The sequence below is a fragment of the Cordyceps fumosorosea genome, assembly GCF_001636725.1.
Source record: "Cordyceps fumosorosea ARSEF 2679 chromosome Unknown scaffold_6, whole genome shotgun sequence".
Classification (NCBI taxonomy): Eukaryota; Fungi; Ascomycota; class Sordariomycetes; order Hypocreales; family Cordycipitaceae; genus Cordyceps; species Cordyceps fumosorosea.
The window spans coordinates 1,026,409-1,042,280 of NW_017387306.1; the positions used below are offsets into that span (position 1 = coordinate 1,026,409).

General features: G+C 56.1%; 4 protein-coding genes across 4 annotated transcripts; all 4 read left to right on the top strand.

Annotated features, from left to right (window-relative positions):
• Positions 1-970: 970 nt before the first annotated feature.
• ISF_03486 (ABC transporter, transmembrane domain, type 1) lies at positions 971-5,269 on the top strand (the record flags this gene model as incomplete). The annotated part of the gene is made up of 1 exon (XM_018847092.1): positions 971-5,269. One exon carries the CDS (start codon positions 971-973, stop codon positions 5,267-5,269), a length of 4,299 nt encoding a protein of 1,432 aa, XP_018705981.1.
• A 495-nt stretch (positions 5,270-5,764) lies between these two features.
• ISF_03487 (Major facilitator superfamily transporter) lies at positions 5,765-7,524 on the top strand (the record flags this gene model as incomplete). Its single annotated transcript, XM_018847093.1, has 4 exons — positions 5,765-6,212; positions 6,296-6,416; positions 6,484-6,880; positions 6,961-7,524. 4 exons carry the CDS (start codon positions 5,765-5,767, stop codon positions 7,522-7,524), a joined length of 1,530 nt encoding a protein of 509 aa, XP_018705982.1.
• Positions 7,525-8,938: 1,414 nt separating this feature from the next.
• Positions 8,939-12,090, top strand: ISF_03488 (beta-galactosidase; the record flags this gene model as incomplete). Its single annotated transcript, XM_018847094.1, has 3 exons — positions 8,939-10,585; positions 10,637-10,940; positions 10,991-12,090. 3 exons carry the CDS (start codon positions 8,939-8,941, stop codon positions 12,088-12,090), a joined length of 3,051 nt encoding a protein of 1,016 aa, XP_018705983.1.
• Positions 12,091-13,152: 1,062 nt separating this feature from the next.
• ISF_03489 (beta-Ala-His dipeptidase) lies at positions 13,153-15,872 on the top strand (the record flags this gene model as incomplete). Its single annotated transcript, XM_018847095.1, has 2 exons — positions 13,153-14,199; positions 14,253-15,872. The coding sequence occupies 2 exons, from the start codon at positions 13,153-13,155 to the stop codon at positions 15,870-15,872; spliced, it is 2,667 nt and encodes an 888-aa protein (XP_018705984.1).

The following is a 15,872-nucleotide window of genomic DNA, read 5'->3' on the forward strand; positions in this document are numbered from 1 at the left end:
CTCCAAAATCTTTCATGACTGTACTAGACTATGTAGCTAGACTCGCCGCCAACCATTCCAGTGGTGTTGTTACAAAGTATGGCTTTGCATTTCTAAAGTTGCTGGTACTTTTGCTATTATTCACATATGTATTTCGCTGGATCCGCCATGTTGAAACGGTGAATCAATCTATCCATTGTTCTGCAACGTCGAAGAACACGACATTGTGACTGAATGGCTTGCCGAGACTTTTTCACCCAGGATTGCAGTGCATGCAGGATGGAACGGAGGGGGGGGGGATGCTGAAGTGGGCAGTCCCAGCCACTGTAATCCCTAGCAAGAGACTTGGGAATACTTTCTTTGTCCGTTTGACAAGCAGAACCACACCGACTTGCTGCTTGGATCTAGCTTGCTTCGTGTCAAGTTAGTTAGACGCGGGCCGGCTTCCCCGTCCTCACTCCTCCACCCGTTCGTCGCGTCGCCCGGAGGGGGGGGGGGCCTGCATGGTTTTTCGGATGCAGGAAATTCCCGCCAAAATCCAGCGATAAGTAACCCCGATTATTTGTTTGTCAAAATCAACCTAATCGTTAGTTTTACATATACTAGATGGTAGATGCGGCTGTCAGCCCCCAACCGGGAAGGTGACAGTTGAGGGCTCTCTCACTCAAAGGCATGCCCCCCCCTCCTGCACTGCCTATCCATCCATCCATCCATTCATTAGTTACAAGCAAGCCTTGCAGCCTTGTATTGCTTGCCAACGACTTTCATCTAAATGATCCTTGATCCACCGGCTCAGGCCGCCTATTGCTCGTTTCCCGTTCCGATGGCAGGAGCACGCGCGCTTGTTATTCGTTTCCCTCGCCAATCTACTCCTGACTGACCATCTATCTCTACCACCTGGTCCTCCTCCTCCTCCCTTGTCCCCTCTCCTACTATCTCAGAACCTTCCAAGTCAAGGTCTCCCTCACCTTTGCTGCCGTTATGCGCCGCCATGGACGACGACTCTTTCGGTCCCCGGCTTCTTGGCCACTTTGACTTTACCCTGCTCTTTGAGCATACTATGCTCCATATCCTGCCGGGGTCCATCGTCATCTTCGCGACGCCTTTATACATCTACACGCTCGTCAACGCCACCGCCATAGTTCGATCTGGCTACTTGCTATGGATCAAGCTTGCGGCTGCCATCGCCTTGGTGGCCCTACAGGTTGCCAACGCCGTTCTTTGGCCGTCACCCTCTCTGGAGTCTCAGGTCGCCCAGGCTGCCGCGATTATTGCCTGTATCAGCACTGTATGCATGGCCACCATGGTTGTTGTTGGCCACCGCTTCTTTCTCCGACCCCCGTCCTTCCTTGGCTTGGCTTTGACTGTGACTGCCATCTTTGATGTCTGTACTACGTGGACATATTTCCATCGAAGTAGCCTCGAAACAATTGCCCGACTCCACGTCCCTCTCCCTGTTCTGAAGCTTCTTCTTATCTGCCTCGAGGAAGTCTCCAAGCGATCGTTGATCCGTCCCGAAGCCCTGCGATCATCTTTGGGTCAGGAGGCCTTTGCTGGTTTTTGGAACAGGTCTTTGCTGTTCTGGGTCAACCCCCTCCTCACGTTTGGCTTCCGTCGGGAGATCACAATGGACCTTCTTCCAGGCGTCGGGCCGCATCTCGAAGCAGGATCACTCTACAGAAACTTTCGACGCCGCTGGGACAAGACTAACAATACGGTATCCAAATTCGCCCTCGTCAAAGCCTGCATTGGCACCGTGCCCTGGCCATTCTTGTACATTATCCTACCACGGCTACTCTTCATCGGCTTTAACTTTGCACAGCCATTCCTGTTGCAGGATGTCGTCACCACCGTTGCGTCCGACTCGGAAACGCCCATCGATATTGTACGGGGACTCATCCTCGCCACGACAGCCATTTACGTGGGCAAAGCCGTCTCCAAATCCTGGTACATTCACCTGCGAAACCAAATCATGGTCAGCGTCAGGGGTATTCTCATCTCGGCCATCTATCACAAGTCGCTCACCCTGCCTGCCGACGAGCTGGCCGATTCCGCCGCCATCACTCTCATGACCGCAGATGTTGCTGGTGTAGGACAGCTGATTTCGCTCTCATACGAGAGTTGGGCGCGAGTACTCGAGATGGGTCTCGGTATCGGGATATTGGCTGCTTTTGTCGGCGCTGCCACCCTCTTTACCATCATTCCCACCGTCATCACCAGTGTTGCCTCTGCGCACGTTGCGCGTCGCATGATGACAACCCGCAAGAACTGGAACGAGCATATGCAGGACCGAGTCGCGGAGACGTCAAACATCCTGGCCCAAATAAAGGATATCAAAATGCTGGGCCTGAATTCCGTTTTGGCCGATCGCCTCCAGAAACAGTTCGAAAACGAGGTCAAGGTATCCATGGCCACTCGCCAACAATTCGCTGCGATTTTCGGAATTTCCGATTTCGCGCAGTCCATGACGCCTGTTCTTGTTGTCGCCGGTACCATCTTCTGGACAAGAGCGGGCGAGCCCATCTCGGTCTCCCGCTTCTTCACAACACTTGCTGTTGTCACGCTCATCTCCAATCCTCTCTCCTCATTTGTCCACAGTTTCGGCGAATGGTCGACCGGCTTTGCTTGCCTCGCGCGCATACAAAAGTACCTCAATATGACAGAAACGGAGGATACTCGGCAGTTTGCCATGCCGACTTCGGGGGTCACCGACAACAGCCCGTTGCCTGGCGCCGTCTCGCAGGCCTCATCGAACCTGCGTAGTCGTCGGAGAGTTCCAGCTACTGTTGTGCCATTTGCCCTCCAGATGGTCCGTGTTTCAGTTGCCACGGAATCATCAGGCTCTATCCTCGACGACGTCTCCCTCGATGTCTCTTTCGGCACCGTTGCAATGGTCTGTGGCCCCGTCGGCTGCGGCAAGTCGACTCTCCTCAGGACTCTGCTAGGTGAGGCTCCCATTCGATGTGGCGAGGTAACACTCGCGTCGCTCTCCATCGCGTACTGTGCCCAGGTACCTTGGATACAGAATATGACCATCCAAAACAGTATTCTGTGTGGCCGACCATATAATGCGACACTGTATCGACAGGTCTTATATATTTGCGACTTGAATGACGATCTAGCTCGCCTATCAGCCCGCGAACAAACACTATGCGGTAGTGAAGGCAGCAACCTGAGCGGAGGACAGAAGCAGAGGATTTCTCTTGCGCGGGCCCTGTACAGTCAGGCAGAGCTGCTCATTTTGGATGACCCTTTCAGCGCTCTAGACAGCCAAACGTCGTCTACCATTCGCTACCGTCTCTTCTCCGAGAGCGACTACCTGGCAAACAACATGACCACAATCGTCATGACGACCAGCATGAGACAGCATCTCGTCGATGCAGATACGATTTACAGAATGGAGGGTCGCGGACGGGTGGAACAGAGAACCTTGGAGCAAATCCAGTCCGAGGCAGAGCCACAGTCACGAGCGCACTTGAAGCGGTCGACCAGCGAAAGCAACAGTGATGGCGGCTCTACTGTAAACCCAGCCAAGACGGACTCTGAGCCCCCCGAAGTCAAGCCTGCAGCGAGCAGCAGCTCCGCGCGCGACAACCTTTCGAGGAGGAACTCTGGAGACTTTACGCTGTACAAGTACTTCCTCAGACCAGCCGGTTTCTGGTGCGTCTTGGTCTGGCTGGTGGCCGTCGGTATTGCGGCTGTTTCCGAGAGGATGCCGCAGATTTATGCGCGCCTGTGGCTCGATCGCGACGCTGATAATCTTTTGTACTACATTGGCTATGCCGGGCTGGGCCTTGTTGCGCCCGTCTTGTCCTTCCTGGCGGCCTTTGCGTTCTTCCACTTGGTCAACCTCAAGTCGGCGCCCTCATTGCACTGGGTTCTTCTGGATTCTACCAACGGAGCCACCTTTGAGTTCCTGGCTGAGCAAGATGCCGGTGCTTTGCTCAACAGGTTCAGCCAGGACATTTCCATGGCGACTCAAGAACTGCCCATGGCTATAATGCCGACTGTCTGGGGGTTCGTGTCCATGTTCATTGATGTGAGCATAATTTCTTCCGGGGCTACCTACGCCGCCCCCATCATCCCATTCTTCCTTCTAGTCTTGTTCTTGATCCAGCACTTTTACTTGCGCACTTCTCGACAACTTAGAATTCTCGAGCTCGATAGCTCCAAAAACCTCGTGCGGCACTCGACCGAGAGCGCAACCGGTGTTGAGCACATCCGTGCCCTTCAGCTGGAAGAAGACTTCGTCGGGCAATTCTACCTCATGCTGGATGAGGCACAGAAGCCTGTGTATTTCCTGTATGCCATTCAGCAGTGGCTTACATCTGCCATGGACTTTGTTACGGCTACGGCGGCTGTTTGTGTCGTCAGCCTGGCGCTCAACTTCAAAAAGTCAACGTCGGCCACGGCAATGGGCCTGGCTCTGCTGGGTCTGATCTCCTTTAGCGACTTTACTGCCCAGACAATTCGTTTCTTTGTCGCCATGGAAAATACCTTTGGCGCGGTTGCTCGTATCAGGGACTTTGCTGGAACAACACCCAAGGAGAGGGATGAAGGCGTTGAGGAGGTGCCAGAGCAGTGGCCCTCATCGGGTAGGCTCGACTTGAACTGTGTCGGCGCCGTGTACAAGGCGGATACCGAGAAGCCGCACGTTGCCCTTGAAAATATCACCGTGAGCATCAAGCCCGGTCAAACGGTTGGACTGGTAGGTCGAACTGGAAGCGGCAAAACATCTGTGATGCTGGCCTTGCTTCACTTGCTCGAGTATACCGGCAGCATCCGCATTGACGGCCGAGAAGTGCGAAGCATCCCTCGCAGTGCACTTCGGAACCACATCACCACCATTACGCAAGATGGTCTCGAGCTGCGTGCATCCGTCCGGTTCAACATGGACCCTCTAGAGTTCTCGTCGCGTCCGGGAAACTTTCCCACCGACGACACGCTGGCCGGGATCCTGCGGCGCGTCGGGCTCTGGGACCACGTCGTCGGACACGGCGGCCTCGAGGCGTCGATGCGCGCCATGAAGTTCTCGGTCGGGCAGAAGCAGCTTTTTCAGCTCGCGCGCGCCATGCTGCACAGACAGGTGACGAGGTCGAGGCTGGTCCTGATCGACGAAGTGACGGCCAGCATGGACGAGGAGACGGAGGCGCGCATGTTTCACCTGATGAAGGAGGCCTTTGCAGGGTGCACGAAGGTGGTCATCAGTCACCGACAGGCGTTGCTTGCGGATGCGGATGTAGTGTTGAGTATGGATGGTGGGAGGGGAGAGGTGTACCGGCCGTTGTAAGGGCCCAGCTGCGGATATTGATGGCAGCGACAGTAATGATTGATGGCGGCGATTTAATCTATTTGAGCATTGGGATGTACACGGTTGCTCACATTTAAAGTCGATCCCATATATATTCTATTTAACTGCAAAGCATGATAGCATGCGATAGACAGCCAACTACAGAGATCACAGAGATCGCAGAGACCACAGAGATCAAAAAGATCAAAGAGACACAGAATACTTACCTCTGAATAGATTATTCCACAAATCTGAAATTGATTTTATAAATTAGAAAATCCCACATTTATTATGTAATACCTGTAATATTTCGTTCCAAAAGTCAAACCCAAGTCAGCAGCTCCGGAGGTCGCTCTGCAGGTTACCAGGCCGCTGGAAGCCCCCTCCCTGTAAAGAGCCTGGCCTGCGCTATAATTTCCCGTCGCACCCAACTTGGCCCAACCAACCAACACACCAGTTCATCTCGCCCTCCTTGCCCTCCTTCCACGCACGAGAATGGCCTCTGACGGCGACCGGAGCGAGGAGCAGCAGCCGCTGCTTCACCCCAGCAACCCCTCCCCCTCCTCCATCATCCCCGACCTGCCGCCCTCACCCCGTCGCCGCCGCCCGCCGCTCATCGTCTCCTCGCTGCTCATCCTGCTCGCCTCCAGCCTGAGCTCCATCCTCGTGGACACGGCCGGCAACCAGCTCGTCGAGGGCGCCGCGTGCCTGCAGCTGCACCCCGGATCCGTGACGGACCCCTACGCGGACCCGGTCTGCAAGGCGCTGGACGTGCAGGACCGGCTGGCGCTGATCGCGGGGTGGGAGTACTCGTGGTCGCTGGCGCCGGGATTGCTGCTGGCGATTCCCTACGGCGTCTTCATGGACAGGTACGGCCCGCGGGCGATGATGATCCTGGTGGCGCTGGGGGGCGTCATCACCCAGACGCTGTACCTGGTCGTCAGTGAGTGAACACGGAAGATTTTCCTAGGTGGAAGCGGGTGCGTGCTGACGGAAGGGTGATGTGAAAAGCGCAGTATCCGACAGTGTTTGACCTGCGTTGGGTCTGGGGCTGTGTCTTTCTCGGCTCGGTGGTCGGTGGTGGGAATATCGGCTGGCAAGCCGTCCTCTACACCGTCAGCAACATGATTGCCACCAAGAACAATAGGTTTGAACTTCTACCTGCCTTACCAAATAGTGTCTTGTCCGAGCCTTGCTGACAATTTGCATTGCAGAGCCGAAATCTTCTTCTACATGACCTCCATCACCACCTTCAGCTTGCTTCTCGGCGGCTTCCTCGTCTACTGGGCCATGAGCATCGGTCCCGTCTTCGCGCAGTCTCTCGGCTGCGTCATATTCTCCGCGGAGCTTGCCTTGGCGTTCACCCTGCCGCGCGGCCTGGCCTCGGGCGTGCCCGTGAAGCCGGCCGATAGCGAGGCGTCCGCATGGCAAGCCATCGTCGGCGGCCTTGGCGGCACCAGGGAGGGCGTCATGGGCTTTGGCAAGCTGTTCAGCCAGAACCGCCAGCTCGGGCTTTTACTCGTCAGCCTCGTGATTTCCACCATTGGCATCAGGCAGTCGGGCATTCGGCAGCAATATGCGACGCACAGGTATGGCTGGTCTTGGGCCAAGGTGAGTTCAAAACAGTAATCCAGTACAGCCACGAACGCCATTTTCTGTGATGATTTTAACATTTCCTCGCTGGGTGCTAGGCTGGCTTGATGGTCTCCGTCACTTCCACCACCACGCTCATCGTCATGGTCCTTCTCGTCCCCCTTGCCAGCCGGAAACTGCTCAAAACGCGCTCCGCCATGGGCAAGGATCTCGTCATCGCCCGGGCCGGCATCCTCTCACTCGCCCTGGGTAGCCTCTTCGTGGGCCTGGCACGGACGTCCGGGCAATTCATCGCCGCGCTCGTCTTCTACATGACGGAGAGCTGCTACATGCCCGCCATCATCAGCACCATCGCCGCCATGGCGGGCGTCGACAGCATCCAGTCGGACCGGACCGGCTCCCTCTACATGGCGGTCGTCTTTATGAACAACCTAGGCGCCATAGTCGCCGGTCCGATCATCTCGTCGCTCCTCCGCGTCGGCATGAGCCTTGGCGGGGACTGGGTCGGCCTGCCGTTCTTTTTCGAGGCGGCGATCCAGATCATCACCATTTGCATCGTCTTTAGTATAAGAGAGAGCCGTTATAGGCACTTTCAAGAGCAGCAACAAGGCGAGGAGGAGCCGGCCTCTACTCAGCCAACCCTTGCGAATGGCACCACTTAGTATGGGCCAAGGTTGTGAATGGTGACCTGTCCCTTGCACGCAAGGTGTATAACGACCGATATTTTATTACCTTGATGAGTTTCATCAGAATTTTGTATAAATATTGATCATACGGTATGCTGTGTAGCTTCTGGACCCCGTAGCCTGCAGCAAATATAGTGGTCAAGTACGAGGGTGGACAGAGCGTGACGGCACCGCGTGAACATTGGTCATGAGCAGAGTCTCTTTTCCCTTTTCAGCGGTGCCAAAGATGGAAGTTCAAGATGGCTTTGAAGTCTTGGCAAGTTTCAAAGGGAAGTTGAAGTTGCGCGGCCGGCAAAGGCTGTGCAGGTGGCATCCGTCACTGTGTGGGGGGGGGGGTTCAGAGGCGAGCGGCTACATATTGGCATACACAAGAAACAAGGCTAGAGAGCATCTGACCCCGTCCAATCACGCAGCTGACAGCATTCCATATATGTAAGAAAATCTATAATCAATTATGCATGCATGTTCATAGACGTTCCGTTCTGTAGGCGGGTGGGGAGGGAGTTGTCGGCTGCTTGTTCCCGACGGGTGAGTGCGGGGAGCCGAGAGGGGGAGCTTCTAGCGGATCTACAGTGGCTGCGGGGAGTCTTGTACATACATACTATGTACATACATACAGTACATACAGTACATACAGTACATACATAGGTAGGCGAGCGTTGTGGCGGGGAAGGAAGCATCCACCAGCCATCCACTAAAGCCCTGGTCCGCAGCGCTAGCGCCAGCGGGATAAGACAGACAGCAAGAGGTCGCTCTTTCGCACCAGGTACATGTATTCCGACCGACTTGCAATGACTTTATCAATACAAAGGTCTCGTAGTAATCTTTTTTCATGTTAATACTTCACCTAAAATAGTGTTTCGTATGCTCAATACCGAATATAGAGAACATGCACGTTCCTTCTCCTCTAGAGCCTGCACCCTATATCTATCCCCTGCACCAAGGCCCCGTGATCGCTTCCCCGTCCCCGCTAAATCCCCCGCCGCCTTTCGCCCAGTGTATTTCCAAGGAGCACACTCCCAGATGCCAAAGGTAGGAACCAAACCTCCTCCTTGTCTGGTGACAACCTCAACCATTGTGCAGCTGCAACCCAACATCAAATGACGCCCGTATTCTTTTTATCCATATTTTAACCTTGATTGTTTTTCAAATCAGGGAGGTTGATGTGGGCATGGTCACCCGTGCCTATCATCACCACCGGACCAACGACGCTATATCGCTTCAAGCATACATAAATACAACCTAGGGTTCCCCGTTTGTAAACACATCCACAACATCTACCACTCAAAGTCAGCACATGTCCATTGTTTCAGCACAGTTTTGATTCTCATCCTCACAAAAAACTGCCAACCTCAATCCCCATTGCCGTCTCGGCTCAACCTCCGCTACCATGACGGAAGCTCACCTATTCCCGGGTAGCGTCCCAGACTGGAGTAATCAAAAGGTCATCCACCGCAACACGCTGTATCCAAGAAGCCATTTCTACCTGTACGATAAGGAAGAGGATGCCTTGACCCGAGACATCACAAAGGCCAAGGTCCAGTGTCTCTCCGGTACTTGGAAGTTTCACATTTCCAAGTCGCCATTCGAGGGACCCCGCAACTTCCACAGCAAGCACTTTGATACCTATGGCTTCTCCGACATCAGCGTCCCTGGCCATTGGCAGCTCCAGGACTATGGAAAGGGCCCCCATTACACCAACTTTGACTATCCTTGGCCCTGCGACCCCCCCAACGTCCCATACGAGGACAATGAGTGCGGCCGCTACGTGACGCGTTTCCACGTCGGTGACCACCTCGAGAAGCACCAGCTCCGCCTTCGGTTCGAAGGCGTCGATTCCGCATTCACTGTCTGGCTCAACGGCGAAGAGGTCGGCTACTCGCAGGGCGCGCGAAACCCGAGCGAGTTTGACGTTACCAAGCTGATTGAGCTCGGCCGCGAAAACGTGCTGGCCGTCGAGGTCTACCAGCGCAGCGACGGCAGCTACATCGAGGACCAGGACGAGTGGTGGCTGAGCGGCATCTTCCGTGACGTCTACCTCCATGCCTTTCCCCTGGTCCATCCCACGGACGTGTTTGTCACTACCGATCTAGACGACAAGTTCAAGGATGCCGCCCTCAACGTCAAGGTGGACACCAGCGCGGCCACGCGCGTCGAGCTGAAGCTTCTCGACCATACGGGGAAATCCGTTGTGTCGGACACCAAGCTTGTTGACACTTCTCACAAGTTCTCTCTGGCCGTCAAGGATCCCAACAAGTGGACCGCCGAGACACCGTATCTGTACACCGTCGTTCTCAACTTCCTCGACGGGCAGGGCTGCACCCTGGCCCAGAGAGTCGGGTTCAGAGTGGCCGGCCTGATTGACGGCGTCTTCTGCGTCAACGGCAAACCAGTCAAGTTCCGCGGCACAAACAGACATGAGCACCACCCAGACCATGGCCGAGCTGTCCCTTACGAATTCATGCGGCAGGACTTGCTCACCATGAAGCGCCACAGCCTCAATGCCATTCGCACCTCTCACCAAATTAACGACCCCAGACTCTACGACGTTGCTGATGAGCTCGGACTCTGGATCCTCAACGAGGCCGATCTCGAATGCCATGGTATGTTTCGGCTCAGAGACAACGCTCTGTCCGACAGCCCAGACTGGACCGAGGCCTACGTCGACCGCGCAAGACAGATGGTTTGCCGCGACAAGAACCACCCGTCTGTAGTAATTTGGTCCCTGGGCAACGAGTCCTTCTACGGAAGAAACCACCAGGCCATGTACGACTACATCAAGAGCGTCGACCAGACACGCCTTGTCCACTACGAAGGCGACCAGCAAGCCAAAACTGTCGACATCTTTAGCCGCATGTACTCTGGGGTCGACTGGATTGCAGAATTTGCCAAGGAGCGCGATTGGGTCAAGCCACTAGTCATCTGCGAGTTTTTACATGCCATGGGTAACTCTTGCGGAAACGCCAAAGAGTATGTTGATGTGTTTTACAAGCACCCCCGTGTCATGGGTGGCTTTGTATGGGAGTGGAACAACCACGTACGTTTCTAAATCAAGTCGCATTTTTCAACCAGATACTGACCAGTTTAGGGGTTGCGCACACGAAGCAAGGATGGAGAGGAGTACATGGGCTATGGAGGCGACTTTGGCGACCAACCCAACGATAAGAACTTTGTCATGGACGGCATGATGTGGTCGGACCATGTTCGCGGCCCCAACTTGATCGAGTATGCCAAAGCCATTGAACCTGTGCAGACCGTTTCGCTGCAGGGGAACGTCCTCACTGTTATTAACCGATACGACTTCCTTGGCTTGGAGCATCTGGAAGCGACTTGGGAAGTCAGAGCGAATGGAATGAAGAACCTTGCCGTCGGTGAGGTGGTAATCCCGGCTTGTAAGTTGACCTTGTCAATAATTTCTTGGTATGGACTAACAAGGGTATAGCCGCCGAGCCTCATTGTGAAACGACCATCACTCTGGAGGGTTACAATGCCGAGATGGTCAAGAAACTAGGCGTTGAGTCCTATGTTTTCGTCTCGTTCAGACTTCGAGAGGATACGAACTGGGCAAGTGCAGGGCACCAGCTGGCATTTGGCGAAATCCAAATCTCCAAGCCCGCTTCCATTGCGGAGTCACTGCCCATGCAGCTTACCTCTGCCAAGGCGCATATTCGCAAGGCATCGGGCAAGGAGCTTCAAATAACCTCTGCAAGTGGCTCCTCGAAATGGACCTTTGACCTCGTCCACGGCACCCTGAACGGCTGGAGCAGGTCGGGCCAGCCCGGCTTGAATCTGCTCACCGAGGGCTTCACCATGGACTTTTACCGAGCTCAGACCGACAACGACAGCCATGGCCATGGCCGGAGATGGAGTGACAGCCGTCTTCACCAAACAACCATGAATGTGCGGCAGGTCAAGTGGATGCCCATCTCTGGCGGCGCTCAGATCGAGGTGACTGCCCGCATCGCGCCGCCCGTGCTCGCCTGGGCCGTCGACACCGTCTTCACATACACGTTCCGCGGTGACTTTGTGCACCTGCGCGTGCACGGCAAGGCCCACGGAAACGACCTCCCCGACACCTTTGCCCGGTACGGCATCTCGGCCGGGATCAAGGGCGTCGCGGACGCGAGCTGGTGGGGACGCGGTCCCGGCGAGTCCTACCGCGACAAGAAGCTCTCGCAGTCAATCGGCAACTGGTCGTCGAGCGTGGACGGCCTATTCGTGGACTACGAGTTCCCCCAGGAGGGCGGCAACCGGACCGACGTCCGGCAGGTCGAGCTGCGCGGCGAGGGCGGCGCGCGGATCCTGCGGGCCAACTTTGGCGCGCAGGACGGCGCGAGCTTCAACGCCCTGCGCTACGCGACCATGGACGTCGACGCCGCGCAGCACCCGTACGAGCTGCGCCGGAAGAGGAGGAGCGACTGCGTGGCCAGGTTCGACTGGCTGCACCATGGCCTTGGCGGCGCGTCGTGCGGCCCCTGGACGCTCCCGCAGTACTGTCTGTACACGAACCGGGAGTTTGACTTTGAGGTTCTGCTGGATTAGGTAGTCTTGCCCAGAGATGGCTTGATTCTCTTTCCTTTTTATTTCTTGGTTTAGTTTGTAGTTTTCAGGATAGTCTTCGGTAGTAATGCTGCTGATTCGTGTTGAGATAACGTGCTGATCACGCAAGCATGCTTGTGTTACAGCGGCCTTGCAGGGGCGCACGCAGGTTTCCCCTTGCTCGAGTAACATCCGGCGCAGCCACAATAAGTAAATATAGGCGGGCATAAGGGGGCTCCTCTCCTTCCCTCACCGATCTTTCCTCTCAGCTTGTGTTATGCTGCACTCCTGTAATACGTGTACAAATGCAGGCTTGCTGCAGGCCAGTGCAAGGCTCTTCTGCAGGGACCCGATGTCTTATATATAACCTCAGGTGCCAGCAAGCCACAGGGCGCATCCCATTCCTTTGTTGGTGCCGAACTTGGGGCTATATAAAGCCCGTCGCTCTCTCACTCCCTTCTCAGAAATTGACTCACCAACAAGTCGTAATTCCCTGGCCCTTGGGAAGCAAGCAAAACGGAAATCATGAGCCCGCCTGGAATTCTGCAGAGCGATGCAGAGCCGATGCTCAGTGCTGCTGTGAGCCTTGCCGTGTCGAATTGCGATGGATGCGTCAAGATTGCCAAAGCAGAGGGTCTGCTTCGACGAAGCGAAGCGCCCAAAAAACGTAAGTAAATCCTTTCTTTTAAAATTTTCATTATTTTCCCAATTCGCCTTCTTGACTTTCAACCACGCAGCTGGCTGTGACTCAGATCCCAGGCACTGTAAAGAGGCCAGTTGCAATCCCCACTAAAAATCGCAATGACACAATTCCAGCACACCATCCGGGATCGGCTCCTGGACCGTCTGTTCTTTATTTTTGCTGTACGAACTTCACTACCGCCTTGATTACCTATTTTCTTCATCTTGTTTCTTTCTTTCTTGTTAAAACATCACTTTCTTTCTTGTAAAACATCGCTACTCCAAGGCGTGGACAAACGCCGACTCCACGCCTTTGTCACCTCCCCCCCCTTTGCCACCGCAAAACGTGCAGTTGGCCTCTCTTCTCGCAATCACACACCAAGCATGCCGTCGCTCACACCCGATGCAGTCGTCGTCGATGCCGCGTGCCTCGACGCGCCGCCCCCGTCCGGTACCTGCGGCACACCCGAGAACAAGCCGAAGCTCCTCCACAGCCTGCAGCACGGCAGCTCCATCCTCGCCCTCGCCGCGAGCCCCGAACACGACACCATCTACGCCGGCACGCAGGACGGCGAGATCATAACCTGGTCGCTCTCGACCTTCCACCAGCTGCTGCACGTCCAGGCCCACAAGCGCAGCATCCTCTCGCTGTCGCTGTCCGCCGACGGCGCGCTGCTCTTCTCCAGCGCGGGCGACCCCATCGTCAACGTCTGGTGCGCCCGGACGCTGCGCCGGCTGCACGAGATCTACGGCACCTACGACGTCGGCGACCTCTTCAGCACCGCGTACAGCCCCCAGCACGACACGCTGTACCTGGGCGCGCAGAACACATCGATCCAGTGGGTGCGGCTCGGCGACCCGGCCGCGGTCGTCCCCGCGGGCTCGCAGAAGCACCCGGACCGCCGCAACCACCGCTTCTTCGACTCCAAGGCCGTCGGCGGCGGCTGCACCCCGCGCCGCAACGAGGACCGCTGGGCGCTGATCCCCCCGGCCAGCACGGTGCTCGAGATCGACAGCGGCTCGATCTGCAACTTTGCGCACTACGGCTACGTGTACTGCATGCTCGTGGCCAAGGGCCCCACGGTGCTCGTGGACGAGGACGACGACGTCCTGATCTCCGGCGCCGGTGACGGCACCATCAAGCTCTGGGCGCTCGGCCGCGGCACCCGTGAGGGCCTGGACGAGGACGAGCCCGATCGCGGCACGATCGAGGAAATCATGAAGCTGGGGACGGATGATGCGGAATCTGTGCTCTCTCTGGCCATTGATGGGTCATTTCTGTATTCCGGAAAGCTCGACGGCATTGTTGAGCTCTGGGATCTCGATACTGCGCAGAAGTTGAGGGTCATCAAGGCGGGCGAGTCGGACATTATGTCTCTGCAAATGGCCTGCGGCTTTCTGTGGACCGGGTCTATAGATGGCCATGCTAGTGTAAGCTTCATCGTCATCAGCAACACGCGATAGACCTGCTAACCGATTACTAGCAATTCAGCACGGTGCACTACGGAAAATACCAACATCCCACAGACAAAATCACCCAAAAGTACCAGTGCCTGGGTCGCTGGAAAGCCCATCAGGGCAAGATTTTGGCTTCCGCTGTGGTTAACTACCATAACCAGCAGTTTTACATTACCGGAGCCAACGACGCCAACATCCGCGTCTGGGAAGTTGATGGTTCAGATACAACCACCGAGGAAACTGCGGAGGGCGGAGATGACCATCTGCTGTCTACTTTGGTAGACTTTGTTTCCTACAAAACCATCTCATCGAAGCCAGAATTTAGGGAAGATTGTCGCAGAGGCGCGACATTTCTGGGTGCTCTGTTTAAGCGTCTGGGCGGCGATGTTGAGATGCTCAGCACGGAGAAGGGGCACAACCCTGTCGTGTACGCCAAGTTCTCGGCCAAGCAGGAGTCGGCCAAAACGCGGAAACGTATTCTATTCTACGGCCATTACGATGTCGTGGCCGCCGACAATGAGGCGGGCAAATGGGCAACGGACCCATTTACAGTTGCAGGCATCAACGGCTACATATATGGGCGCGGTGTGAGCGACAACAAAGGTCCTGTCGTGGCGGCGCTATACGCCGTCACAGACTTGATGCAGGCAAAGCAGCTAGAGAACGACATCATCTTCTTGATCGAGGGCGAGGAAGAGTATGGGTCACGAGGCTTTAGAGAAGCCGTGCGGCAAAACAAGGACCGCATCGGCCACATTGACTATATTTTGCTGGCCAATAGTTACTGGCTCGATGACGAGGTGCCTTGCCTTACCTATGGCCTTCGCGGCGTGCTACATGCAACTGTCTGTGTTGATTCGCCGCGACCAGACACGCACTCCGGTGTAGATGGATCCTTCATGATGAATGAGCCGCTATCGGACCTGACCTACATCGTCTCCAAGCTCAAGGGCACCGGCAACCGCGTGCAGATTCGGGGCTTCTACAGCGGGATCCCAGCACTGACGCCCGCAGAGGAGGCGCGATACGATGACATCGTGTCCATCCTGAAGCGTACTCGTTCGGACAACATTTCGGAGGAAGCCCTCAAGCGGTCGCTGATGGCGCGGTGGCGGGAGCCCAACCTGACCGTGCACAGCTACAAGGTCTCCGGCCCTGACGGCAGCCTGGTCAGCAGTCACGCCAACTCGCACATCAGCCTGCGCCTCGTGCCAGGCCAGGAGGTCAACGAGGTCGCCGAGGAGCTGACGCAGTTCCTGCAGCAGCAGTTTGCCACGCTCGAGTCGCAGAACCAGCTGAGCATCAGCATAGACAACAAGGCCGAGCCCTGGCTCGGCGACACCAGCAACAGCATCTTCCGCATCCTCGAGCAGGCCATCATCGAGGCCTGGCCGGACTCGTTCGACGCCGCCGGCAGCAGCGCCAAGGGCGGCAAGGCGGCGTCCAAACCCCGCGGGCCCCTCTATATCAGAGAGGGCGGCTCCATCCCGGCCATTCGGTTCCTGGAGAAGGAGTTCGAGGCGCCGGCGGCGCACCTGCCATGCGGTCGAGCGAGCGACTCGGCGCACCTGAGCAACGAGCGCATGAGCGTGGTCAACTTGTTAAAGGCGAGGGAGATTATGGGCAAGGTGTTTCGCCGCCTGTAA